The 27457-nt window shown below is 40.8% G+C and overlaps 1 protein-coding gene across 3 annotated transcripts in view; it reads right to left on the reverse strand.

The window, feature by feature from the left end:
- LOC124795037 (transcriptional protein SWT1) overlaps positions 1 to 27457 on the reverse strand; it is a 283974-nt gene that overhangs the window by 22666 nt on the left and 233851 nt on the right. For all 3 annotated transcript variants that reach the window (XM_047258819.1, XM_047258818.1, XM_047258820.1), the window contains 4 exons: positions 24221 to 24372; positions 20097 to 20237; positions 16223 to 16390; positions 2995 to 3077 (listed from right to left, as the gene is read on the reverse strand). In XM_047258819.1, the coding sequence (XP_047114775.1) occupies positions 2995 to 3077; positions 16223 to 16390; positions 20097 to 20237; positions 24221 to 24372 (544 nt within the window). The remainder of the gene's footprint in view (positions 1 to 2994; positions 3078 to 16222; positions 16391 to 20096; positions 20238 to 24220; positions 24373 to 27457) is intronic.

The raw sequence follows: 27457 nt of genomic DNA on the forward strand, positions 1-27457 counted from the left end.
CCATAGCAGGGACACCAACGAGCTCGCCCACAGACGCACAAACAATCTGCCAACATTCCCTCACACTGTGCCTCCGGTATATGACCTATCGGACACAAGATCGATAACAAATCTAACTGTTGCAGGATGCTGACGCTGAACGAGGACTCTGTACCAGCACCCAGCGCCAGCCGCCGAGCAGCACAAACGCACAACGTCAAGGTATCGACATGCATGATACCCACTACTAACAAAGCCTATCCTTACACAACCTATCGCAGGCAGCAAGACAACCGCTACTGCTCTTGCCGCCCGACCTAACTTTCGCAGAGGTTTTTTTCCCTTGGCCCTTGCCTTGGCACTTTTTTTCCTCTGCCCTTCAAACCGCTACCCTTCATCAGATTTCGACCAATCTATCTCCAGATGAGCGCGTATTAATGGTTAATCCTAACCAGACGTACACAAACATCGCAGTACCCACATCCTGCGACACCTCACTTTAGTGAATACTAACCCTTATGCAGAGATGGCAGTAGACCTTTTGTGTTGGCCATCATGCCGGTGTGGGCGTGGAGGGGCTCCACCTCTATTTTTTTAAAAAAAAAAAAAAAAAAAAAAAAAAAAAAAAAAAAAAAAAAAAAAAAAAAAAAAAAAAAAGCAACTTTGGGGAGTTTATAACAGCAGAGGATAATGCATTGCCCAATCACAAGCCAATAAAAGACTGTCTCACATTGCTATTCTGTGCCAATGCAAACAGCAATTTGAAAATTAAACCACTGCATTTTTACCTTTCAGAAAGTCCACAAGCTTTCAAGAAGTGTTAAGTCCAGAATAGCAGGTTAAATGTAATGTTATGTTGTATTTTCACCAAGTGTTGAAGTGTCGGTAGAAGCAAATGAATGTAGATAGCTTCCTAGTATAAAAGAATTAGGTATGTATTGGGAATAGTAAGGTACATAATACTGAATGTATAATTTTGTTAGAATAAAAGGTATGAATAAGATAAAACTTTTAGTACTTTTTCTGCATGGAATGCATTATTGTATTTTACATTAATTTATATGGGATGGATTGTTTTGCTTAACAGCTGTTTTGTACTACAAGTAAGATTATGGAATGAACTATGCTCGCTATGCGAGATTCCACTGTACTTACTTTGCCTGATAATGATCAGCTTTGCATTAATTTCATTGTTAAAATGTATAATGTATGTAAATATTATTCACTGCTTCAAAATTTTAGTATAATTAATGATTTGTGGTAAATTGATATGGGCTGACTGTACTATGCATTTTTGTGAGTAATTCTTCTTTTCCATTGGAGTATTTCTAAATTCAGTACCATATTATTATTATAGGCCTGATTTTTCTAAATCCATCTCCCCCCCCCCCCCTCCCCCCTGGATCGCGCGCGTCTGTGTGTGTGTGTGCGTGTGTGTGTGTGTGTAACTTACTATGTGGAAAGATATCCATTGAATGAAACACTCCCTAGCATCCTCAGACATGGGGTGGGGGAGTCAACAACAAGACACACAAAAATTATCAAAAGGAAACCATCTTATTCTGGTTACAGATAGTGAGTACACGTAACAGCACAGTTCACAGCACTTGAGGATGAAGACTGGGTTGGTCATCTAAACACTGTGCTAAAACTGAATCAACAACTCAGCTGTGCACCTGGGAGCACAAAACATATTGGTGTCGTATCAATAATTTTTGCAATTGCTGAGCCAACTGTTGACAGCTGTGACGACATTTAATAAATACGGGTAGGGTTGGCAGCCAGAAGGAGCAAGATGTAAAGCATAGGTCTGGACCACTTAGCCAAAATCCAACCAAACTTGGTACACATATGACTTAACACCTGGAAGAAAGAAATGTTGTGGGATTAGGATAGTCTTAGCAGCAAAAGCTATGTTAGGATTGGTATTTCAGTTCCCCTCATAGTTGTCCCCTCTTTGGCAGCCCCTCTTAGAGGTCTGGATGAGATGCTAATCTGAAATATTTGGCCAATGAAGAAATCATCATGACACTTTTTCAATTTCAGGCATCACTTCCTGCGGATACACATTATTTGTATTTAATTCAATGAAATATATTACCTTCTATTGATTCTTCCACTTAAAGGGCCAGTTTCCTATCCTAAGGGGGTGGTCTCTGTTCCTCTGCCATCTTTGACAAAGCTGTTGGCTGAATGAGGGTGACTCACTATCCCAGACTACTACTTTTATTCAAAATCTAAGCTGTGGTTGGTATCCAATCATAGACCTGACACCTTTTTGTTAGTAGCCAATACCATGGTAATTCCAGAGCCAATTTTATTGTCTGAGGTAGGTAATGATGCCTTCAATACAGGACTCGTAATGTGACAAACTGCACAAGGTGATAACAGTGTACATGCAGCTCTGGACAGACGGTCTCTTGCAACTGGTGACTATGATGTCTTCAAATTTATTACGTTCTGTCATCTTCTCTCACAAATATATGAGTGTCTGTCCTCACTGGATATAAAGAAACAACTGAGAAAAAGTCTATTCACATTAAATATAAACTAACAACTGAGGAATATTTTTAAACATATCAGTTCTGACAGCCATGTACCTCATAAGATAGCCCTTCACAATGAATACTTTTAATTTCAATCCTGTGAATTTATCCTACTGAATATAGCGTAACCAAAAATAACAGAGGAATTTACTGATGAAGCACCTATTACAATTTGATGCATTCTAATAATCATGAAAGACAGTATAATAGAAACCATAGACCTCTTTGATTCAATTCACTTAGGTAGGAGCATTAATTTTAATTTAATTAAGTTTGTGAGAAAGGGCACTATATCAGAATACAGCTTCAGCATTGCAATTAACTTTTTCTTCAGGTTTTTCGGGTACATGTTTTCTAAATCTCTTCCACAACATGAATACAGAACATATGTGTCTTACTGCCAAATACCCAATTTACCTTTAGGTTTCTCTATAAGCCATGTAGTTTAGAAAATTTTGTTTGTACATACCTTTTTCAGAAAAATGATCAACAGCTTGCCTCATTATAACTCCACAATTATGGAATTGTTCTTTAATTTCCTTAAATATATCACTGTGGGAGAAAAAGAAATAAATTACAATTACAGATTTGATGTAAGACTTTGCAAAAAAATATAATTCAACATGGTCTAAGTCTATGAAATGGATGATAAATCTAGTGCATAAAGTAATTAATTCTATGATCCCAAATAGTTGTCATTTTCCTTACAGCTATAGCAGTTACTTTATAATGAATAATTCCAGGCAAGCTGCAAATACTACAATTAGTACTGTTTCTTCTTTACTATAAGCTTGTTTCAGCTATAGCGCCACTCTCTAGAAAATGTCTAGCTGGAATAGACGTCCATACTGCATTTATCTGAGAATGGTGCTGTAGCCAAAACGCGCTTATAGTAAAGAAAAAACAACACTAATTAAATTATTGCAGCTTTCCTGGAACTATTCATTGTAAACTGTCATTTTATGACGTACTCTACACTGTAGACTGGTCACATCATATTGCTATTTATTTCAGAGTCATGTGAGACATCTTCACACAGCTGTTAGGCGTGCTTGACATAATAAATTCAACACAATACATTTGCTTGATTTCAGCTGGACTCTGTTACAAATACTTGTCAGATCTTGCTCTGCAGCTATCTGTCAGCAAGTCTACTGATACCACAAAAAGTCAGCTCATTAAAACCAGGCCAACTTGAGATGTTTCCTTGGCAGTCAAACGATACAACAAATACTCTGACACACACACACACACACACACACACACACACAGAATGAGAGAGAGATGGTGGTTGGTTTGTGGGGGGTTGAAGGGACCAGACTACAAAGTCCATCGGTCTCTTTTTCCACGACTAAAAACACCCACGAAGAAGAAAAAGAACACAGACGACGAGGGACAACACAGAACAAGAAAGTCATAGACAAAGAGCAGAAAAGAAGAATTAAAAAACACACAGTGTTACAGTGGTTGGCCAACCACGGTAACAAAAAAGGAAAAGTCAACCACCAAGAGACACACTAAAAAGCCCAATCTAAAACCGTAGGCCAAAGGCCAGATTCTACACAAAAAAAGACACAAACCCTCAGATCAAGCGATAAAATCCCCCTGCATGAATAAATCTCAAAACTAAGCCTGCCATGGCAGCATCATCTGTTAAAAGTGCAGGGAGCGTATCAGGCAGTGTAAACTGCTGCCCGAGTGCAGTTAAAAGCACACAGTCCAACAGCAACACAGAGGCAGGTCCTCGTGGCACAATAAATGCCCACGCATCAGCCAGGTATGGCCAATGCGTAGCTGGCAGAGAACAACTTAGTCCTTGCGAGAGACTCACATGGAGGAGCACCACACACCTGTAGTTTCCTTGATAACCCGACGTTTGTTGGGTGAAGGCAAGTTGACCCTTCATCACTCCATGTACCAAGGACCTTCTGTCGCAAAACTGACTAGAAATCGCACTCCAAATGGCCAATCTCCTGGGCCTGTGCACGGTCAGCCTGTTTGGCCAGCGTGTCACCACGTTCATTACCCGGGATGCCAACATGACACAGGGTCCACATAAAAACCACGGAGCGGCCGCAATGGGCAAGAGTATGGATGGACTCCTGGATAGCCATCACCAGACGAGTGCGAGGAAAACACTGGTTGACAGCTAGTAAACCGCTCAGGGAGTCACTACAGATAACAAAGGACTCACCTGAGCAGGAGCGGATATATTCTAGGGCACAAGAGATGCTATCAGCTCGGCAGTGAAAACACTGCAGCCAGCCGACAATGAGCACTGATCAGAATGATCCCCAAGAGTAATAGCCCATATCATGTAAGAAACAGATTGCCCAATCGCTTGGTCTAGCAGGCAACCCTTGTCAGGGAACAGCCACCAGGCGGCAAAAGCGTCACACCCTTACTTGTGGCACCAACCCCTAGACGGCACTCCGTTCTGTGAAACATGTGGCAACATCGTCCGAACGCATGCAGCTTTCCACCATTTGGCATCTGTGAAGTACAGCTGTTTCTGACATACTGGTGGTAGTGGATCGAGTCGTCATGCCGAGGGCCTGCGAGTATATCAACTGTGGAAGGAGTAGACGGACAAATCCTGAACTAAAAATGTTCAGATTTCCCGTCAAAGATAAAGAAAGGTTACGGGAGCGGATTTTAAATTCAGGTAAATCAATAAATCAGTTACGAGTAAGAATTAATAAAGAACCCTAAGCATTCGATCCTATCTAAATTTTGTCGATCTTATATTCTGATATAAGTGGCAGCCCTTCCTGTACAAGAATCATATCATACAATTTTTAAATGAAATCTTTGCTGCGATTTGGACTTTTTTAAACTGTTTATTCACTCACTATTGTAATTTTGGCTGTAGAGGCATTTTTGTGTGCAATGTGAAAACTGAAACCAATATAAGATATGGATAACAAAATGCAAAGCATAGTGTGATAACATTTGGTAAACAATTTAAGAAGCATTACCTTACACGACCTTTCCCTTGGTACTTGAAAATGGCTCTAGAGCTGAAATCGCAACAGTGAAATAAATGAATAATAGCCGTCATCTAACTGCTAGGTCATCGGTCCCTCTAAATCCTGGTATATACTAGAGCGAATGAAGTGAACGAGTGTAAAACCTCGTTTACACTGCAGCAAACGAGTATTCATAGATAATTCACCAATGTTCACTGCCATTCGTTTATATTTGTGAACAAGCATTTATACTGGAATGAAGGGAGGAGAATAGAAGAGAACGAGCATAACATGCAAACTATAGATGCTGCCTATTTTAATTTTTTTTTATCTGTGCGCTAATAATCCTCACACAGCTTTCACTCTAAAACAACACTACTTATAGTAACAGGTCTGCGCGAGTGCGGATATCCCCAGTAATAACTGTGTTGCAGATAAAAGCGTATGTCTGTTGCGAATACTTGTGGGTTATCTTTAAACTGTACAAAGTAAATTTTTAACATAATTTAGGTTTGCCATTGTGGCTCTTCAAAGTTGACACCGCCAAAATATGCTCCAAAAATATGCTTTCACTTGTATGTTACCGCGTTTGCAGCCCCCTTTTAACAACAATCCAAAATTCATTGTTTTGTGCCACTCTTATATCATTTACGATAAGTTACATGCAAAGTAAAAGAATGTAAATTTGAAATGACTGTCACTGAAATATGTCCAGCATTAATTCGCATCATAACAGAGTGCGGATTTTGAAAACCTTCTAGTGTTAACCTGCACATGGAGATCTTTTTTACCACCATAATCCGTATGAGAAGAGCTGTATAGCATGGAAGGCGAGTGTAAAACCTATGTGACTGCAATACAGTCTGCATTTAAACAGTAACTCGCGAGAAATGTTTGTGTGTTACTTTTCATTTATTTCATTTCGCATATGATTGTGAGAAATAAACTTGGTTTGTAGAATTACAGGAGCTAATCTATATCCTTAGATTGAGAACTCAGGAAAAACCACAGCCGATCATGAGCTACAGTCAGCAGTGTGACGAATTCATTTCGCGCGCAGTGCTCTAGCCGAATGCAAATCAGCGTCATTCGTGTCACCGAAGATACAGCGTTGCCAATTCCGCGACATGGACAGGTCAGTTAGCATTGTAGCGTCGCCTGCGACATCTGTTGACCGAAAGGAAAACTATTTTATCAGTTGCCTGTTCTACTGTAAGGACGGTCAATCTGTTTCTTATGTGATCTGGGGTAATAGTATAACCAACTGGACCAGTAGCCATCGAACCGGCAGTATAGGCCACGGCAGATCCATGAAATGCAGCAAGGGTGGAAACAAAGAGGCAGCGTAAGGTCTCAGGAGGGACCGAGTCCTTTGGGCCCTGTGCCAAATCCAGCCGAAGGCATGGGCGGGGCACACACCAGGGGGGAGATACGTATAGAGAGGTGGAAGAGGGAGAAACTCAAGCCCAGAGAGAAGAGCCCAGACACAAACAGCGATCGTACACCCTGACCAGGACTGCTGTTCTGGAAGATGGACGACAGAACTGGGGAACAGGAGACGGTAATTGGGATGCCCGGGCAAGCTAAAGAGATGTGCAGCATAAGCAGCCAGAAGTCAATGGCGCCAGATCCGCAATGGAGGGACACCAGCCTCCATAAGTATGCTGTTTACAGGGCTTGTGCAGAAAGCTCCAGTTGCGAGTCGGATCCCACAGTGAAGTATGGGGTCAAGCAACGGCAACGCGATGCCGAATCTTAAGCAATGCTCCCATAATTGATATGGGACTGAATGAACATCTGTTACAATCGTAGAAGGGTAGACCAATCGGCACCCCAGCTGGTGTGACTCAAGCAACAAAGAGCATTAAGATGGTGCCAGCACATTTCTTTAAGCTGCCGAATATGAGGTAGCCAAGTCAACTGGGTATCGAAAACCAAGCCCAAAAACCGATGCATCTCCACCACAGCAAGAGGTTCACCATTAAGATAAAGCCGTGGCTCAGGGTGAACAGTGCGATGCCGGCAGAAATGCATAACGCAAGTCTGCCAAGAACTGGAAGCCATGTGTGACGGCCCAAGGTTGTGCCCTGTGGATAGCGCCCTATAGCTGCCATTCAGCAACCGCAAAGCCATTGGAGCTATAGTACAGGTAAGAGTCATCAGCATACAAAGAAGCTGATACAGATGTTCCCACAGCTGCAGCTAGCCCATTGATAGCAACTAAAAAGAGGCAACACTCAAGACAGAGCCCTGCGGGACCCCATTCTCCTGGGCTCGGGAGGAACTATGGGAGGAACCAACTTGCAACTTGCCATGTGGTATTGTATGCCTTCCGCATGTCAAAAAAGATGGCAACCAGATGCTGATACGGGCAAAGGCCGTACAGATGGCAGACAAGATTATCGGCGGCAGAGCGGTCCTTACAGAACCCATCCTGTGACGGAGCCAGAAGACCCCGAGACTCAAGGAGCCAACTCAACCTCCGGCTCACCATACGTTCAAGTAACTTGCACAAAACGTTGGTGAGGCTAATGGGGCGGTAGCTGTCCACCTCAGTGGGTTCTATCCAGGCTTCAACACTGGTATGATAATACTTTCCCGCCACTGAGATGGGAACTCACCCTCAACCCAGATACAGTTGAAAAGGTCTAGGAGGTGTCGCTGGCAGTCCACCGAGAGGTGTTTGAGCATCTGATAGTGGATGCGATCCAGCCCAGGAGCCGTATCAGTACAAGCGGAGAGGGCACTATGGAATTCCGACTCACTGAATGGAGCATTGTACGATTCAGGGTGGCGCGTATGGAATGAAAGGCTCTGACGTTCCAACCATTCTTTCAGGGAGCGGAAGGCCAGCAGGTAATTTGTAGAAGCAGAACTCTGGGCATAATTCTCTGCTAAGAGGTCTGCAATCATGTCTGATTCAGTACAGACTGCTCCATTCAGGGAAATCCCAAGTAAACTGATAGCCATAGAGTCATCTAATCTTGGCTCAAAACTGTGATGGAGAGGTACGGGTGCCAATGGTGGAGGCATACCTTTCCCAGCACTCCAGCTTCCATTGGCAAATAAGGAGTTGGGCTCGGGCACAGAGCCATTCAAATTCTATGAGGTGGTCCAGTGACAGGTGCCACTTATGACGGTGGAGGGCCCGCCTGCGATGGCGAATCGCCTCAGTGATCTCTGATGACCACCAAGGCACAGTCCTCCACCAAGGGGACCCAGAAGAACAGGGAATTGCACATTGCGCTGCAGAAAGGATGCTAGTGGTGACCGCGTGAACCACCACATCAATGGCGTCATGAAAATGAGGCTCAATAGTGGCAATGGAGGCGAACGAGTCCCAGTCAGCCTTATTCAAAGCCCATCTGGGGAGGTGCCCAGGTGAGTGACGCTGGAGCAGTGACAAACGGTAGAAGGCCAGGGCTGCAGATCAAAAGGTCGATGGCTGAGTACGTGCCATGCGCCACACTGAAATGTGTGGAGGCACCATCATTTAAAAGAGAAAGGTCAAGCTGTGCCAACACTTGCTCAATGACAGTGCTTCGGCCTGTTGCCACCAATCCACCTCACAAAGGGTTACGGGCATTGAAGTCGCCCAGTAACAGGAAAGATGGCGGCAGTTGGGCTATCAGCGCAGCCAATACATGCTATGGGACATCACCATTTGGTGGAAGATAGATACTGCAGACGATAACAGCCTGCAACATCCACATCCTAACAGCGACAGTCTCTAAAGGAGTTTGAAGAGGCACATGTTCGCTTCAAAGAGAATTAAGGACGTAGACACAGACTCCACCAGATACTCTCTCATAAGCTGCCCGATTCTTATAATAACCCTGATAGCCACAGAGGGCAGGGGTTCACAACACCAGAAACCAAGTTCCCTGGAGTGCAATGCAAAAGAAAGGGTGAAGGCTGATAAGTTGACGGAGCTCAGCATGGTGGTGGGAAAAAACCGCTGCAATTCCACTGGAGAATGACACTGTGCACGGCCGAAAAATGCATGAAGGAACCAAGGAGTCATATTACACCGCTGGGTAACCTTCTGCCACCGGTTGAGTACCTGTGGGAGTGACATCCATCGTGTCTGAGGGTTCGGCGAGATCTAGGTACTCAGCGGATGCCAGAATCTCCACCTCATCCTCAGATGCAAAGCTGGTAAGTAGTGGTGGTAGTGGTGGGGGTTCCACCGCAATAACCTTCGTCTTAGGGGCCTTCTTTTTCGACTTTTCTTGCTGATCCTTTGGTTTCTCTGGCTGGGATGGCTTCACAGATTCAGTTTCCAGGACTGAGGATGGCCATGAAGCCTTACGACCTGTTGCTTCTGGACACTTGAGCCACTGGCGTGCATCAGCCTTCCCACTAGGAGAAACCTGGGAAGGGAGGGACACAAGAGACCCCTTCCAAGCGAGAGGAGCCAAAAAAAGTTGGACACTTCTCCAGCTTAGAAGTGGGAACAGGCATTCCCAATGGTTGGAGGGGGAGGGGGGAGGGGTGAGGGGGGAGGGGTGAGGGGGGGGGGGGTTGCTCCCAAAGTAGGTGGTGCAGGAGCAACAGGGAGGGAAGCGCCCCCCACCATCAACGGGGCAGGTGTAGTCTTCCGGCTCTCTGAGAGATGACTGTTGTAGTTGGAGCTGATGGGGCTACGGTTAGAACAGTGGCAGCAGCAGCATAAGAGGAGGTCATATGAACAGGATGGAGGTGTTTAACCTTCTGCTTAGCCTCAGCGTAGGTCAGTCAGTCCAGGGTCGTATATTCAAAAGATTTTCATCTCTTTTTGTAAAATCCTGCAGTCTGGCAAGCAAGGTGAATGATGCTCTCCACAGTTGACACAGATGGGAGGCTGGGCACATGGAGTATTGGGGTGTGATGGGCGTCTGAAATCTTGACATATGAGGCTGGAAGTACAGCGGGAAGACATCTGGCCAAACTTGCAGCACTTAAGGCACCACATTGGGGAAGGGATATACGGCTTGACATCACAGTGGTAGATCATCACCTTGACCTTCTCTGGCAATGTATCACCCTCAAAGGCCAAGATGAAGGCATCAGTGGCAACCCGATTATCACTTGGACCCCGATGGTAGTGCCGGACGAAATGAATACCTCTTCACTCTAAATTGGCGCACAGCTAATCATCAGACTGCAAAAGAAGGTCCCTGTGGAATATAATACCCTGGATCATATTTAAACTCTTATGGGGCGTGATGGTAACAGAAACATCCCCCAACTTGTCACAAGTGAGTAATGCCCGTGACTGGACAGAGGATGCCGTTTTTATCAAAACTGACCCAGAGCGCATTTTGGACAAGCCCTCCACCTCCCCAAACTTGTCCCCTAAATGCTCTACAAAGAACTGAGGCTTCATCATCATGAAAGACTCCCTCTCAGCTCCCGTACATACTAGGTACCGGGGCGAATAAGCTTCACTGCCAACTGTAGCCTTTCGTTCTTCCCATGGTGTGTCCAGGGGGGGGGGGGGGGGGGGGGAGTGTTTGCATTAAATTGAGGCCTCGAATGCTTAAGAGACTGCTGATGGTTGGCCACCAGCAAGAGATGATGTATCACACTTCATCGTGGATCATCCGCTCTGATGCCACCCACTACGACTAAGGGCCCTCCCCACAGGCGCCACCCAGCCTCAGGGAGGTCCACCTGGCACGATGGCATGGCCATTGCTCGGAGTCCTGATGCCCCTGGGAGATAGGCATCTACTCCTTGGCATACGTGGGGAGTTAATGGTACAGGCATCAGCAGAGCGATCCCTGTGTTGTCAGGGGGCTACAAACAACAGGGTACATGGTGGCTCCTCCACAACGGACTGGCTTCCGTGCTGGGTATCAGGTGCAAGGAAGTCCCTGGACATCGTCAGTGCAGAAAGCGACACTGTATATTGCATGGTGGAAAACGCACCCAGGGATGTATCCTCCCCCAAGAGATGGAGCGCTCTTCAAAAAAATTTTGAAAGTGGAGGTCAAACCCTACAGGGGACCATCACATAAAAGCCAAAATGTTGGAGACTCCTTTTAGTCGCCTATTACGACAGGCAGGAATGCCACGGGCCAATTCTAACCCCGAACCCGCAGGTGAGAGAGAGAGAGAGATTCATAATAATTTGGTGATTGACTTTTTTCTCACTGTTTAAAACTGTCCTCCCAGCTTAATTTCTGTCAAACCTCTCTTCTACTTATCAAACTTCAAAGAGGACTTCCTGCATACTTCGCTACAGCAACATTCCTAAAATAGTGTTTCATGAAGAAATGACTTAGCACACACTCCAGATTCATTTTGGAAACAACTCTTTGGATGTTAGTTGGAGTTTCACAATATCCTTTTTTCTCAGGAATGCTAGTCCAACTGAAGCTGTAAGAGCGGCCATGATTTGTGTCTGTATAGCTTTGTTGACAAGAGCAGACATACTCGCCATCAAATCGGCAGCCAGAGGGATGAAGAAGATGCCAAGAGCATCAAGTTCTTGGTATTCCTGTTATTGTTAGAATATAAAAAGAAGGAGAATTTTAATTTATTTTGAAAAAAAAAAAAAAAAGCTTTTAGTCAGTACTGAGATCTTCAAAGGTCAAGAGTAGTAATCTGATCTTGTTATTAAAAGTTAGTTATGACGTTACATGATGCTGCGTGCATTGTGTTCAAATAAATCTTTCACGCATTTTTTGGAATTAATTTGAAGAAAATGGTGTTCTGGTTTTTCTTTAAAATTTTGTGAAGATAATCTATGAAAAAGGGTAATACTATTTTACAAAACACACTGATAAAGATGGGATTCAATTCGACATTTCAAAAAAGATAGAAGTTATCTTTGGATATTAAAAATCTTATGCAAGAGGGGAAATGGGCTTTGTTAATCTGATTGTGATATGAAATCAGTCTAATGTGATAACTGATACTCAAATATGCTTTAGTTAGAACATTCTAAACGGTTCAATGAAGTGAATGTTTAAGTTTAAATATAATCTGCATTTAATATGAGAGGAGGATATTAAGTATCAGAAACTATATCACTCAGCTGTGCAGAATTAATGACCTCTGGTGAAAACAAATTACGTGGTTTATAAATAAAAAGTGCAGATGTCTGAAATTTCATGATGTAGGCCAATATCTCTTCATTGTGTGAAGAATTTTCAAATCAAAGAGCCAATGTTTACAAAAAATGGATGATACACTAATTGTTTTTTATTAAAAAAAAAAGATAATGTCACTAACAGAGTTGATGGATCAGAAGAATACTGCAGTTATGGGTGATCATTGGGTCAGTACAGCAACGGGATAATGAAGGAATTCGGATGTGGCTGATTTAATAATTGGTTTGTGTAAATAACATTATTTACCTGGTACATTACAGAACTAATTCCCACATTCAGAATTTGAAAGCTTATAAGAACCTAGCAGTATTAAATTACCTTCGGATGTAAGTGAGATATGATCCATATGGTTGTAAATTGCAATCTGACAAAGAGTAGGTATGTCATCTTAAGTATGTACTGCTGGCTGAATAAAGAGGATATCCCACATTAAGATCACTACAATACTACTATGAACAACACGTGAATCCAAATCAGGACTGGGTCACTAACTACTTCCCGCTGAGCAATACACACAAGGGCAGGAAAGCATAGTTAAATACTATTGGTGAAGAATTACCGTATTTACTCGAATTTAAGCCGCACTCGAATCTAAGCCGCACCTGAAAAATGAGACTCGAAATCGAGGAAAAAAAATTTTCCCGAATCTAAGCCGCACCTGAAATTCAAGGGGAGAGAAAAGTTTTAGGCCGCACTTCCAAATCGAAACAAAGTTGGTCCATTGTAATACGAGACACAATTTAGGTTGAATGAATGATGATACAGCTGTAGTAGTTTGGTTCGAGTCGTAAGCTTAGCAGTAAAGCTTTACCAGGTAGCCGTTGTTATGCGTCAAGCGCTCCATCCGTATTTATGCGGGTACCCTTCCTTTTTCACGTGCTTCGTCTGGTTTGAATTGATTGCTTATTTTTCTTTGATCTGACAAGTGCAGTTCTCTTTGTTATAGGTGTTTCCATCACTCAAAGCTGAAAATGCATTACTGTACTGTGTCATGCATTGTTTGTTGCATTCCGAAAATGAGGGTTTACGGCCTGTCGCCGATCGCGGCATGGCTTGCTTTTGTGCACGCTACTGCCGCTTGCAATTAAAAAACAAAAGAAAGGAATCGTCTCATTAGTGAAACAATGGCAAGAGACTGCTATTCGTTGCTACTTACACTGCTGCTTTCTTTGATAATGATCAACAAGAACCAAATAATAGACTGCATATGATAGAAGATGTTCTGAACGAGAATTTAGCGAAAATTTTTTCTGTTTGAAAATCTTTGCAGACGCCTCTTTAGTACATTACATTATGCACATAAATTAGAGTCATCTTAGATTTAAAAATCTAGTCAATTGCCGTGCTTCATTTCTGACTATATCACTATTAGGCATAAGAATAATACGAATATAAACATGACATGGTATGTATATACTTCCGCGTCTGCTGTTGTCTCACTCTAGTTTCGTAGTTTATTAGGCGGACAGGATTTAAATCAGATAGCAGCAAACATGAAAGAATACATGGCAAAATGTTTATATTCGTATTATTCTTATGGTGAAGAGAATACTGCATGTGATTCACAATTCATAAAAGTTCCTATTAGCAACCATTTCTTCTCACAGTTAGGAAAAAATTCAGAAAGCAGAGTTGGCCATATTGACAAATATCCCAAACAGTCTTGCCAGTCGGATTTTCGTAGTACATTGAAATGCTGCTACGTTCGAAGAGGAACAATACGGAATTTGTATTTACTTCGTTGGATAATGTATGAAAATGCAGTGGTCGAAACTCGGGGCGGAGAAAAAAAAGCTCGTCTTCCACCTTTTTTTTATTTATTTACTGACGCAGAGGTTTTGTGCCTGCGAAGCATGCCCACGTAGCGCTACATATATTCGATGACAGAAGTTAGTTGTGGCGGCACCTACCAACATTTTTCAGAACTTCCGCTTACTTTGCACTCGATTCTAAGCCGCAGGCGGTGTTTTTGATTACAAAAACCGGAAAAAAAGTGTGGCTTAGATTCGAGTAAATACGGTAGCCCTGTCACAGAGCTGAATTACAAGCTCTGCATCATGTTTTGGAGACATCCTTAGGCCAAATAGCTTTAAATGATTTACAGAAACCACAGAAAATCTAAATCTGATTGGCTGGAAGGAGATTTAGACCTCTGTCCTCTTGAATGAAAGTTCAGAGCTTAACTATTTAAGTATATGATCATTGCAGAAGTGTAGATGCCAATCATAAACACCTGGGTCCCTTGACAAGTTACAAAACACTGTAACTCTGAAGACTGGACACACAAACAAAAATTATTTCTGAGAACTGTCTATATCAACTTTTGGCAGCCCGCAACTATTTTGTGTGCCCCAAACAGCCATAATTTTTTGGTCACTATAAAGGGAACAAATATGGCAGAAATTTTAAGTGTTTTCATATAGAACGTAGAGCTCACAACAAACCATTTGGAAAAAGAAGCTAATAATTCCAATGTGACCTGTAGGTAACAGTTTTAACAATTAAGATCCATTTACATTGTTGGTCATAGTATAGTGTGGGAGAATCAGCTTCGTTAAGGCTTGCTGAGTGGCATTAAATTACCTCTTATGCGTAGCTACGAAATCCTAAGTCAAAAAAGTGAAAGTGGTCCAACAGTCAGGAAATGAGCTTAGGGAAGCTGAAGTAGGGCTGGTCCACTACTTCTCATAGCAAGGTCCAAATGAAGATGGTTTACAACTGCCTGTCTCCAACCATCAAGCATGTATCTGTCTCATGTGGATGACCGTGATGAGTAAGTGTAAGACGTAGTGTTGGGTTTATGTTGTTTTGGATGAAGGGAAGGAAGAGGGTGAGACCCGGTGATGACACACATGCTACTTCTCTCGATTAACACCAAGGGGGCTATTGGGCTTAACATCCATGACCAATGGACAGATCACTATCAAAAGTGTCACATGCCCTCTTTTCATGAGATACCGCAGAGGTTTGGAATTCAATGCAGGGCATTGGCACAAAAACTGCTGATCAGGAACAGTCCACCACCATCTCTCCTCCCCTTGCCAGCTGAATACTGACAGCAAAAATTTTCCACCACCAGGATTCAAACAAGCTTACCTCTAAGTCTAGTACCACCACACAGGTGACTTTGGCTAAGGAAACTGATAAAATCCCATTTATTTTGTTCTTGATTTTTGTCTTCTTAAATAAAAATGTTCTTGATTTTTGTCTTCTTAAATAAAATTGTGCTTTACTATTTCTTTCACTAAATTATAATACATATTACATTTTAAGTTAATTTTGAAACTGTTACTAGCAAAACAAAAAGTTACCAAACTTATTTTCTTTTCAAAACCTTTCATACATGAAGATTGGAAGTATGTGTAACCCACAAGACACTCACTATTTAACAATGCAGCCCACTGGAATGAAATGATTGAGGACCTCTAATCTATACTGTGTGTGATAAGCAACTTCATGCAGCACTTTAGCACTATCTCTTCCTGCAAGAAGTCCCTAAAACTTTTGAAAAATTGGGCACTCACTGTGCGTCCAATACATTCATTGTTTCATAACAAATATTAAAGGAATGGAAACAGAATAGATATTGTGACTGATGTATTAACTTTAATTAATACCTACAGCTCACCTTGTTTCACTATCTTCAAAGAATGAGAACATATCCTCAATAGTGAACCCCACCTGCTGCCCTGATGAAATTAATCTGTACAGTTCAGAAAAATCTTTGAACATATGGTCCATTACTGGGACCATTTCTGGAGAGTGCATGGCCTGGGCTTCTTTAGCTCCAGCAACACTAAAAATAGAAGAGCATCGCAATTTTTGTACTACATGCCTACAAGAAATTTCATTCACAGTTAAAAAATAAATAAAAATTCAGAATCCAATATTTAATACAGTTGTTTCATTGTGAAATATCACATATCACTTCTTATACAAGGAATTCCATATGAAATAACTATAAACGAAAATGTAAAGTACCATGAAAACATAAAAATATGCATAACAAAGACTTAATACACCGATGAAAAGAACTACCACCAAGAAGATAATTAATGTACAGTAATGAAATTTTGGGAATACATTTGTCTAGGTAAAATATTTAAGTGATTAACATAGTAAGATCAGAGGTTAATGTAAGTGCACGGTAAGTAATTGCAAATGTGAAGTGCTGTTAAATTAATAATCTGTGCAGTCGTCAAAATATTGAAAGCAAGCACCCAGACATGCTTGCATTGTGTTGCCCAGGTGCCAGATGTCAGTTTTTGGTACGATGTTCCATGTCTGTTGCACTCAATCAATACAGGGATAGTTAATGCTGTTTGTGGATGATGCTGGAGTTGTCGTCCGATGATGTCCCATATGTGCTCGATTGGAGACAGATCCCAAGCAGGCCAAGCCAAAATGTTGACACATTGTACAGCATGCTGGGTAACAACAGCATTAAGTGGGTGCGCGTTATCTGTTAGAAAACATTAGTGCTCGTGCAGTCGTACAAAATCACACTCCAGACCATACCTGCAGGTGGAGATCCAGTGTGTCTAGCATGCAGACAGGTTGACTGGAGGGTATCAACTGCTGTCCTCTTAACCAACACATGGGCATCACTGGTACCGAGGCAGAATCAGATTTCTCCAGAACACACAACAGAACTCCAACCTCCCTATCAATGGGCTCTTGCTTGACTCCACTGAAGACCCAAATGGTGGTTTGGGGTGAGTGTAATGCACGTTTACTAGCAGCTATCCTTGAATTAACTGATTTGTAACAGTTTGTTGTGTCAATGTAGTGCCAACTGCTGCTCAAATTGCTGCTGAAAATGAAGTATGATGCACCAGAGCTGTATGCCGAAGATGATGGTTTCACTCACAATAGTGTCAAATGGCCGTTTGAAGCCCAGTCTCCTTGTGACCATACATTATCATGACCATGGCTGCCAGAAATCAAGTACAGTGGCTACATCCTGCCAAGTCTTTCTGGAATATCCCAGAAACAACATCCTGCTTCTCATAGCCCTATTACATGATTCCTTCACTGATAACCTCAGATATTGAGGAATATACACATTTTTTATCGCAGTGTTGTTCAATCACATAGCACATTAATGTCCCATTTGTATTCTCTCAAAAGGAAAAGAAAGTTCTGATGGTAAAACTCTTTCAAAATATACCTTTACTGAAATAAGTTGACATACGTATCCATGTAATCTTCTGTCTGCATCTAGTGTACATTGCACGGTCAAATGCGATAACGTTTTTCAAAGAGTTTGTGAACATGTAACTGAGGTGTAATGCATGTACAAGTCTTGTATTTATCTCAGTGGATATGGGAAACCACCCAAAAATTACATCCAGGCCGACAAGCACACAGACCCTGTTGTTAACCAACGAGGTAGATTCAATCTGGGGCTGACACACCTCCCTGAGTCCCAGAAGGAGGCACTTTAATGGGCTGGGCTATCTGCATGGTTACCACTTTACATATACTTTAGCACTGTGTGATGCAGATACCAACTCTGATGATGAATCAGAAGTCATAGAGGTGCCCAAGTCAACAGTAGATAATATTGTGCACAGTGTTTGCATCAGGTCAGGTGATCACAGCGTTTCCAAGCACAGTGGACTGACAGTCAATCTCCAGTACTGTATGAAACAATATGTCAAGCATCATTCTGCGTCTTGTAAGCGACCTGGCTACATCTCGCTGCCTTTTTTGAGCTTGCTCTTTGGATACTCTATATTAGGCTGCCAACACTTGTGCTTCAAACTGGTTTTCGATTAGCATGTTATTGCCTTTTGCAAATTAACACACAATTCTCACAATCGCCTATGCTAGTCGCGAGATCTCTGGTAGCTACACTGGTCTCAACTTTCCTGTTTATGGTTCCACCCACCACCTCCAGTGGCCAATCTGCTCACAGCAACTCTGCTGCCATGTCTGGGCACTTTCCTGTGATACTAACTTGACAGACAATAAACATGCCTTCACATCAGATGTCCTTTCAGTTTTTATGGAATTGATTGTCACACAGACTTGCAGTTGTTTGAAGGGAACAATAGACGAAGGACACTATAGGATCAGTGTCATCATATGACAGTGGCCTCCTGTCAGCTATTTCTTGTGTAACATCCCCCACACCTCCCCTCCTCCACTTTTTTGGGGGTGACAGTGGAAAGTCTTATTCATAGCTGACGACATATGTTTCCTTCTATGGTGCATTGATTGCTAATACACTCTTCTTGCTATATGGCATTTGCACTTTATATATGTCAAAGCTGTGCTCTATGGAACTGCTGGTCAAGTTTTCCGATACATTTCTTAAGGTCCCATGCAACTATACCAACATCAAGAGTGTGTTACAATAGAGGAACGTTTTTCCTTAAAAGTGTTCAGCCTATCATTCTAGTGTTGCAGACTGTTTCACTTACTGTGGATTTACAGCCTTTCTTGTTTCAGATTCAACAAGATAATGACACTTGGCCTTGTTACTTTGGCATCATTTTTGCACATACCTTACTAGCAGGTATTTTGATCATGGTGGCTGGTGTTTCTTACCTGACTGCAGCAGATGAAGTCGAGCTACAGTAATGTAATTCAATCTACGAGCACAGCACCTGTTCTCTAGTTCTCATTTTTTTCCTACTGTTTGGGTTTGAAAATAACCAAGACAAAGATTTACAGTTGAGTATCATTCTTCATCTTTTGATTTTCAATATTTCATCATGCAGTTTGTTCAAGTGAGGATGGCATTTAATAATTTTAACTCTTGTCGGTTTCCAGTTTATTGTACTCATTCGACATAGCTAGAATCTGCTTACACCTAAGCTTGTGACATATGAGTTTGTGCTGCTAAAGTGAGCCACAGAGGAGGATGATAATCAATTATGCGTGTCAGTAGTTAATAGCTGATTCCACTACCTACTGGTGGTATGGAGCATAACAGACTTAGGAAGACAACTGTAAATTTGTCCCCCCCCCCCCCCCCCCCCCCCACTAACAAAAAAAGGGCAAAGTGTGATATGAATGTGAAACTGTCCTCAGAATGGACTGCTTTGACATGCTGACTGCTCAGTGGAGCTCTCTCTCTCAAGAGCTTCCAAAAATTACAACACTGACTGCAGTCTGCATGTGTACACACTTGGCTTTAAATACTAGCAGGCTTTATACAAAAATACTTCATATACTTTTGCAAGAGGCTATGAGAATTATTAGTTACAATCTATTATTTATAATGAAGTTCTATTACAGTCCTCTCTCTTGGCCACAATATTGCTACACACACTGATGCTGAATTCCAACTGTGGTATGTTCCATGTATGCAAAATTTTATGACAAAATTAACTTTGTGTATAAGAGAAAGAATCACAGTCACAATTTTCAACTGTTGCATTGACGGTTCAGAACTTCACATTCCGGATATCTCGCATACAATCAATTGATGATGGAAGGATATGCTCAAATCTTTCACTGAAGTGGGAGTTACAAAAAATATAATACTTTACCTTTCCATTATTAAATACAGGTTTGATACAGGCCCGTAAAAATATGACACCCATGTTTTTAAATCATCTTCAGAGAGTACTACCTGTAGTCTTGCTTGTACCAAACTCTGGTCATGAGCTATTACCATCCGCAGTTGTTGACTGAAAACAAATTGTGGAAAAAAAAAAATCAGTAAAAGTAAACAAGAATAAAGAGACAGACAGTATAAAAATCTGTTAAACAAAAATGAATAAAATTTAAAAAAAGCACAATAAGATATTTGAATGACTGAGTGTCATGAGCAAAGGGAGTCATGGCAGGACAGGCTAAGAGGGAATCAACAAAGACATCCTGGCAACTGATGGAATTTGAAAATTCAAGAAGTCAAAAATAGCTCATAAGACCGGTCAATGACACAAAGAAAACAGGAGCATAGAAGAAAATAGGGAAAAAAATAGCTATCAATGGAGAATGATGAAAGCGGAAAGATGAACAGTTGATGAAATCACAAGAGACAAGAGAAGCTATAAACCATAAGAAAAGTAATCAGAGCAGAAGCTGAAGAAAAATTAGGGTGTACAGAAAAGTAGCAGAAACAAAAGAGAATGTAAAATGGATGTAGACAGTAGCAGAGTGATTAAAGTTGAGGTGGACGGAGGTGGCTCAAATCTAGAACAAGTTTACACCAATGCCAATCCGGTACTCGCAGAAAGTTCCAAAAATGCCTATATGATGATGCATACAACAAGGACACAAGATTTTGATTGCACAACATGTTCTGGGGAAGATTACTGCTTTTTATTGTACAGAATCTGCCTGTGCCTTGAAATAAACTAATCAAGAAGTTCATTTTAGCATGTTTTGCACTCAGAAATAGTTCTCATTGACACAAGGACAAGGGTGTTGGTTTATTATCCACGTTTCCACCCCTGTTGCACTTGGAATTATCTTTTGGGGCAATGCATCAAATTAATAAAATTTTTATTCAGCAGAAGCTAGCAGGTAAAATATAGTGTAAAGCAGATAACTGCACATCTTGCAGAGGCTTCTTTTAAAAGCCTGGATGTCTTACACTAACATCTCAGTAAATTTACTCCTTCATGGTATTTGTTAGTGGCAATTAAATTTTGTTTCAACTGAACTGTGATTTACACAATCAAAATACATGATATAAAAATAATTTCATGCATTTTGATTTATTGTTTAGGTTTTAGAATAAAGTTATGGGCTCTGAGGCATCATGAAGTCCCTTTGTACGCAAAACAAGAAAATGGAAATCTCTAAAAAATCAAAAGAAAAAGAAAAAAATACTTTGTACCCTCTCCCACAAGTTACCTGGAGTAAGTATTGAAAAATCTTGCTAGCAACATAATATGAAGCAATGTTCATTGCAGAGCTGTATGGCAAGTAATAGTGTACTGTAAACAGGCACATAAGTAGTACATTATTTTCTTTGACAAATTCCATTGTATTCATGTAAATATCGAGCCGAGAGCATAAGACCAAACAGTAGCTAATTAATGTAACAGAGCAAAGTACAGGTCTTTTTTTCCCCCAAAGTAGAGACATTCCAGCTACTTTACTAGGTTACATTTACATAGCATAAGCACGAACAGTAATATGCAGTACAGTGATAGTCGATTTTTACTGCAGTAATAGATGGATACTGATTTGAATTTTTTACTATATCACTTGGTTAGTTCTACATCTCTGAAAGTTCTGGTTATTGATGGAATTTACTGACCACAATGAACGAATGAATGAATGAATGAATGAATGAACTCACGTTCAACGAAAGCTTATTTTACATTATGTTACCACAGACATAGACACAGGCAATATGCTTTATGATACAAGTTGCATTATGAGCTACAATCCAAAGATGGCTGTTCAGTAACTGAAACAGATTGTCTAACTGATTCTTTATTTTGTGATATAGACAAATAAATTTATAGTGAACTATAAGGGATTACTTGTCTCCTCAATTGAATATGTCATTTCTTACACACAGGACAGCACTAAAAAATTATAAATTCAGAAAATTAGCAATGGAAGCATATCAGACAATGTGATCCATAACATTATAAGAATTTAGCACAATCATCCTTTGTTGGCTTTTACACACAAGATTTTATAGGTAATATGAAGACCCGGAGCCTCAGCAACTAGGATTTGTGGTTAGTTTTGATGCTGTGTCATTATTTAGCAAAGTTTCATTCACAGAGTTCTTGTCCCAGATTGCAAAACAGCTTAACAAACAGATTACAATCTTGTTTCAGCACTTGCTCTCCTCAACTTATCTTTATGAACAAACTGACTGGGTTGCCATCAGAAGTCCCTTGCCTCATTTGCTGGCCAACTTTTTTGTTGAAGATTTTGGGAAAAAAGAATTGGACTCCACATTTAAAGCCTGTCACCTTTAGGAGGTATGTGGATGACAGTTTAGTAGTGTGGCCTGATGTTGTGAGGAAAAACTTCATTAATTCTTGGACCACATGAATTCCAATCATGGGAACATCCCATTCACTATGGAGCTTGAAAAGGATGGATGTCTCCCTTTCCTGGGTCTCTTGCATCTTTGTAAAACCAACAGCACCCTGGGATATAGTGCCTTTCACAAGCTGACACATACAAATCTGTGCCTGCAAGCCGGTCACTGTTATCACCCAGTCTCAAAAACACTTGTACACAGGGCACGTATGACTGCTGATTAGGACTATTCACAGGAAGAACATGAACATCTCAAAATTCTTTGAAGATAATGGCTGTTCACCATGGAAGATCCACAAGCCTTTGCAATTTAAACTGGTGGTGACTGCCCCCCACTAAGAAGCTGATTGAGAACAGTTCAAGTTCATGGCATTCCGAACATATTATATTCTTCTAAAATATGTCAGATCCTCTCTAAATATAAAGTCAAGATCATATTTTGCCAGCAACAAAGACAGCCATTCTCAAACACCTCCGAAGAGCTGCTTGACTAAAGAAACATCAGCATTATCAGGATTCTTGTGGAGGGACTGGCAACCTGCTGATGACATGTCCCTTCTAGAAAAATGTTCAAATGTATGTGAAATCTTATGGGACTTAACTGCTACGATCATCAGTCCCTAAGCTTACACACTACTTAACCTAAATTATTCTAAGGACAAACACACACACCCATGCCCAAGGGAGGATTCGAACCTCCGCCGGGACCAGCTGCACGGTCCATGACTGCAGCGCCTAAGACCGACTGCCTTCTAGACAACAACTGGCAAGTCGGAACAGACCTAAGACATAATCTGTGAGTGGCATTTGTAAACAAACATTTTAAGGTAATACTGCATCACCTTTGCTACTAATCTTCTACATCTGCCTATATTTTAAAATGAGATAATGGCAAAATCTTGGTGAATGGGGCAATTTTTGCAATTCTCTCTTTGTTACTACTACAGCTCTGTTCTATCATTACTATTTATTTTCTGTAAATGTATTTTTACTCTATGTCTATGTATATGTTTTTAATTCTATGAATATGCCAATTTATTCTATATAATGTATTTGACTTGTTCCATGTCCAAGAGGTTAGCTCACACTTACAGATCTATCAAACAATGGAAAGTATAGTTTGGAATGTCAACAGTATTTGGGAAAGGATAGATTGGTACTCACGACGAAGAGATGATATGTTGAGTTGCAGACAGACACAACAAAAAGACTGTTACACACTGAGCTTTCAGCCGAAACCTTATTCCGAAAGAATACACACACACACACACACACACACACACACACACACAAACCGCTATCTACAGCCACTCTGGGCAAAATTTGGTCTAAAGGTTTGACAGAAAGCTCAATGTGTAACAGTATTTTCATTGTGCCTGTCTGCAACTCAATATGTCATTTTTATGGTGAGTGGCGACTTATAAATCCAAGCACATGTATACCCATAAACAAGTAAAATAAATAAGAAGAGTATGTATTGCTTTTGGACTGGTTAGTGCTGGACTGTGTCTAGGCAGATGTTCAGATTCTCTCAATTTTTGCAGTGTCTTAAGAATTAAAATGTCTTCAACAAATACATTTATAAAAGGACAATGCTTAGATTATTACATACTACGTATTTTCAGAAGTCATTATAAGTGATATCTGAACTTACCAAAGCTCCACTAGAGCAATGCATATCTTTCTAATGTTTTCAACAACAACTAGGTGTTTGGACACGACCCAATCAGGGGATGGTTCACTGAACGTCACAGAATTTTTCAGCTCTGAACGTGAAAATGGATTCTCACAATCACTGATTAAATTCTGAAAGAGACCAATGAACTATTATGTCACACTGATGACAGACATTATAAATTATGGTACCAAAATTTAATAACATACAGCATCTGATAGGTTGGAATTGATTCCAACTTAGAAGTGATGAGAGAATTACACATGTCACAGTAGAACACCAATTAAGGTACTACATTCTGTAAATATTCTATTAAGTAGAAATGCTTTTTTCTTTTATAATATTCCTATAGTATTAATAGCTAAACACATGTTTTGCTATGAAATTTAGAGAAGCATTTGTGCATATCACTGCTCCAGTGGCAAGTGTATGTGGTCTTCACCTGCAGCTTACATCTTTATAGTATTACGTGGTTTGGGTGGAGACATTTTTCAAAATATTGATGAGAGAAATACCTGCTGTAGCAATATTAGCAAATTTATCATGCACTGAGAATAAGAAAGGGGATACATATTTGTGTAGAGACATACGTGAGCATCAGATCCATAAATTATACAACTGTTGTTCTTAACGTGTTGCATCATGGTAACAAGGTTTCCATACACTTTCTTAAGGTCAATACAGGATTGAAAAGTGGTGTATAGAATACAAATAATGGAAGGATCATTCATCATATAGTGACATGTTGAGCAGTTGACAGGCAAGACTGAAATTATTGTTCAGCTTGGAAACAATGTCTTTCCTCAGAGTTGACAGGCAAATAAAACATACACATACACAAACAAGACAACATTATCCCAGCTGGTGATATTTTCTGTGCACTGTAGTCCAGTCAGGTTTAGGCATCTTACAAAACTTGTAACCAATGCTCTTTACCATATTACATGGTGACTCTAAACTAATGCATTACATTGTGAAATAGAGCTTTAACTTGTATCCTACTGCTAGTATGGAGTTTCAGTGGCTTCAAAGGTCTCAGCAACACCTCAGGCGTGTTTGCATGAAGTATAAGCCTATAGTGCATGGAGGGAGAGCGAGGAGGATCGGTCGTGATAAGAACCGTCCAATCACATAATCACCGCATAGGCTTCTCATTAATGTGGTAACATCTGGATAAATTATTGTTATCAGTTTCTCCAGTGAGGACACTGACTGATATTTCAAATGTCACACATCCTCTCATATTGTGGCAATTTTAGGAAAAATAACTGAGGGCCACAGAGAAGACCTACTGAGGCACACATTTATTTCATCAGCCACATTCCTTTCCACATCTCCTTTAAAGTTGTGTGAAAATGTTCTGTTAATAACACTGTGACGCTACACTTGTAAACGATAATGCCAACATTGATGTTATATCATGATCATGTGAAATTATTGAAAGATTCTTAATTTTCTACACAGGTGCTCTTGCTTGAAAGTTATATCAAGACTGAAATGCTCTGAGGACTCTAGTAAGGCCTGCTGGTAATCAGAAGTGAAATTTTTGTGCATTTATGAACAACTTTTGCAGCTACTCAGTATCATATAGGGTCACTTTGTGGTATATTTTTCTGAGTCACTTTAAGTTGGTTCTTCTGTGCTCTGTCTGTGTATCTAGCACTACAAATTTTGCTTTCTCTTTTGAGATTGTACTAGTGTATCACCATGAGATACCTTGCCAGAAGACTCAACAGAACATATGGGATCTGAGCCAGACAACACAATCAAGTCCGTCAGTCAGTCTCTTCGTTCATTATATATAATGTCACCTGATATATCTGGTGTCTACATAGGTCATATACGTCTGTGGACTTCCATGAGTCATGGAATTTCAGAAGGACTGTCTCAAAGATGAGTTACTCCATCATTGTTAAACAAAGTGAATGAATTATGTTAGCAAAAATAAAGGAGAATCTTTTGATGTGTAATATTACAAAATGCTACTGATAATTTTAGCCATTTGAGCTTATTCTCATAGTGAGTACAGTAACTCTCATAATAAGAAACGTTTGATAATAAAAGAGTAACGAATTATGCTCAACAATTAATGAAGTTGAAGATTTAATGCATATTATCATGGTACATGCTTCTCTAAGCCACATATGTCTTCTACTTTGTGGTTCTCTATTTCTATGCTCCATCTTCCAGATTGAAATTCTATCCCTCCACCAATTGGAGCAGCATTTAAATTTTAAATATTATTCAGAAAACTACTGAATCCCACACTACCAAAGAAGACTACTGCAACTAAACCATCCCCCCCCCCCGACACATACACACAGTAACTTTGCACAGCACCTGGACACTGTATGGTAGACCTACTTCTCCTGCAATTTTCTAACCTAGGGGAAAAACCAACCCCACGGTCAGATACTGAGGACCACACAATACTGACTGACTGCTGTGTAATCCACTGCCATGAGGCATAATTTGGATGCAGCATGAAGTGGCATTGCGTCAGCACACGGCTCTACCACCCATTATTGGCTTCCTAGACCTTGGAGCTGCTGTTTCTCATTTCGTAGCTACTGAATTGGCATCACAAGGTTAAGTGGACTCTGATGCAGTCCTACCATAAAGGAAAAAAACACCAGCAGTACCTGGATCCTCCTCATGGCAGTCAGACACACTGACCACTCAGCTGCAGTGGGTGACATAGCTGTTAACCTAGCCTCCAAAACCCCTAAACTGCATAAATGTCAGAAGTATCCACAGACTTATTCTTCTGTCTTGAAACCAAGTCAATTAGGACTAATTAGCAATCCGCTCTCCTTCCACGTCAGATATAACCACAGAGTTCACCTTTGGTTTGGAAGCCAAATCATTTAGGACTAATCAGCAAACTGCTCCCCTCCATTTACTACCTCCAGTGGAATCACTTATTTTATGCCTATTTTACTAATCAAAACACACTCAAAAGCCAAAACTAAACCTTTGCTGACCCAGTTCATACATTCACCCAATTACTCTGCCATTCCGATCCATCCATTCCTTAGCAACCTTCGAAGAATTCCTCAGTTACAATATTGCTTCATAGCTCGTTTCAATTACACCAACCCAAAAAACTAGAAGAACAAACATTCATAGTATCAAAACAGATTCTGCCCTAACAATCTACCCTTACACACAAAGCTCCACCAAAATTGTGATGAACCACAATCATGCCAAGGCAAG

This window comes from Schistocerca piceifrons, chromosome 4, assembly GCF_021461385.2.
Source record: "Schistocerca piceifrons isolate TAMUIC-IGC-003096 chromosome 4, iqSchPice1.1, whole genome shotgun sequence".
Lineage (NCBI taxonomy): Eukaryota > Metazoa > Arthropoda > Insecta > Orthoptera > Acrididae > Schistocerca > Schistocerca piceifrons.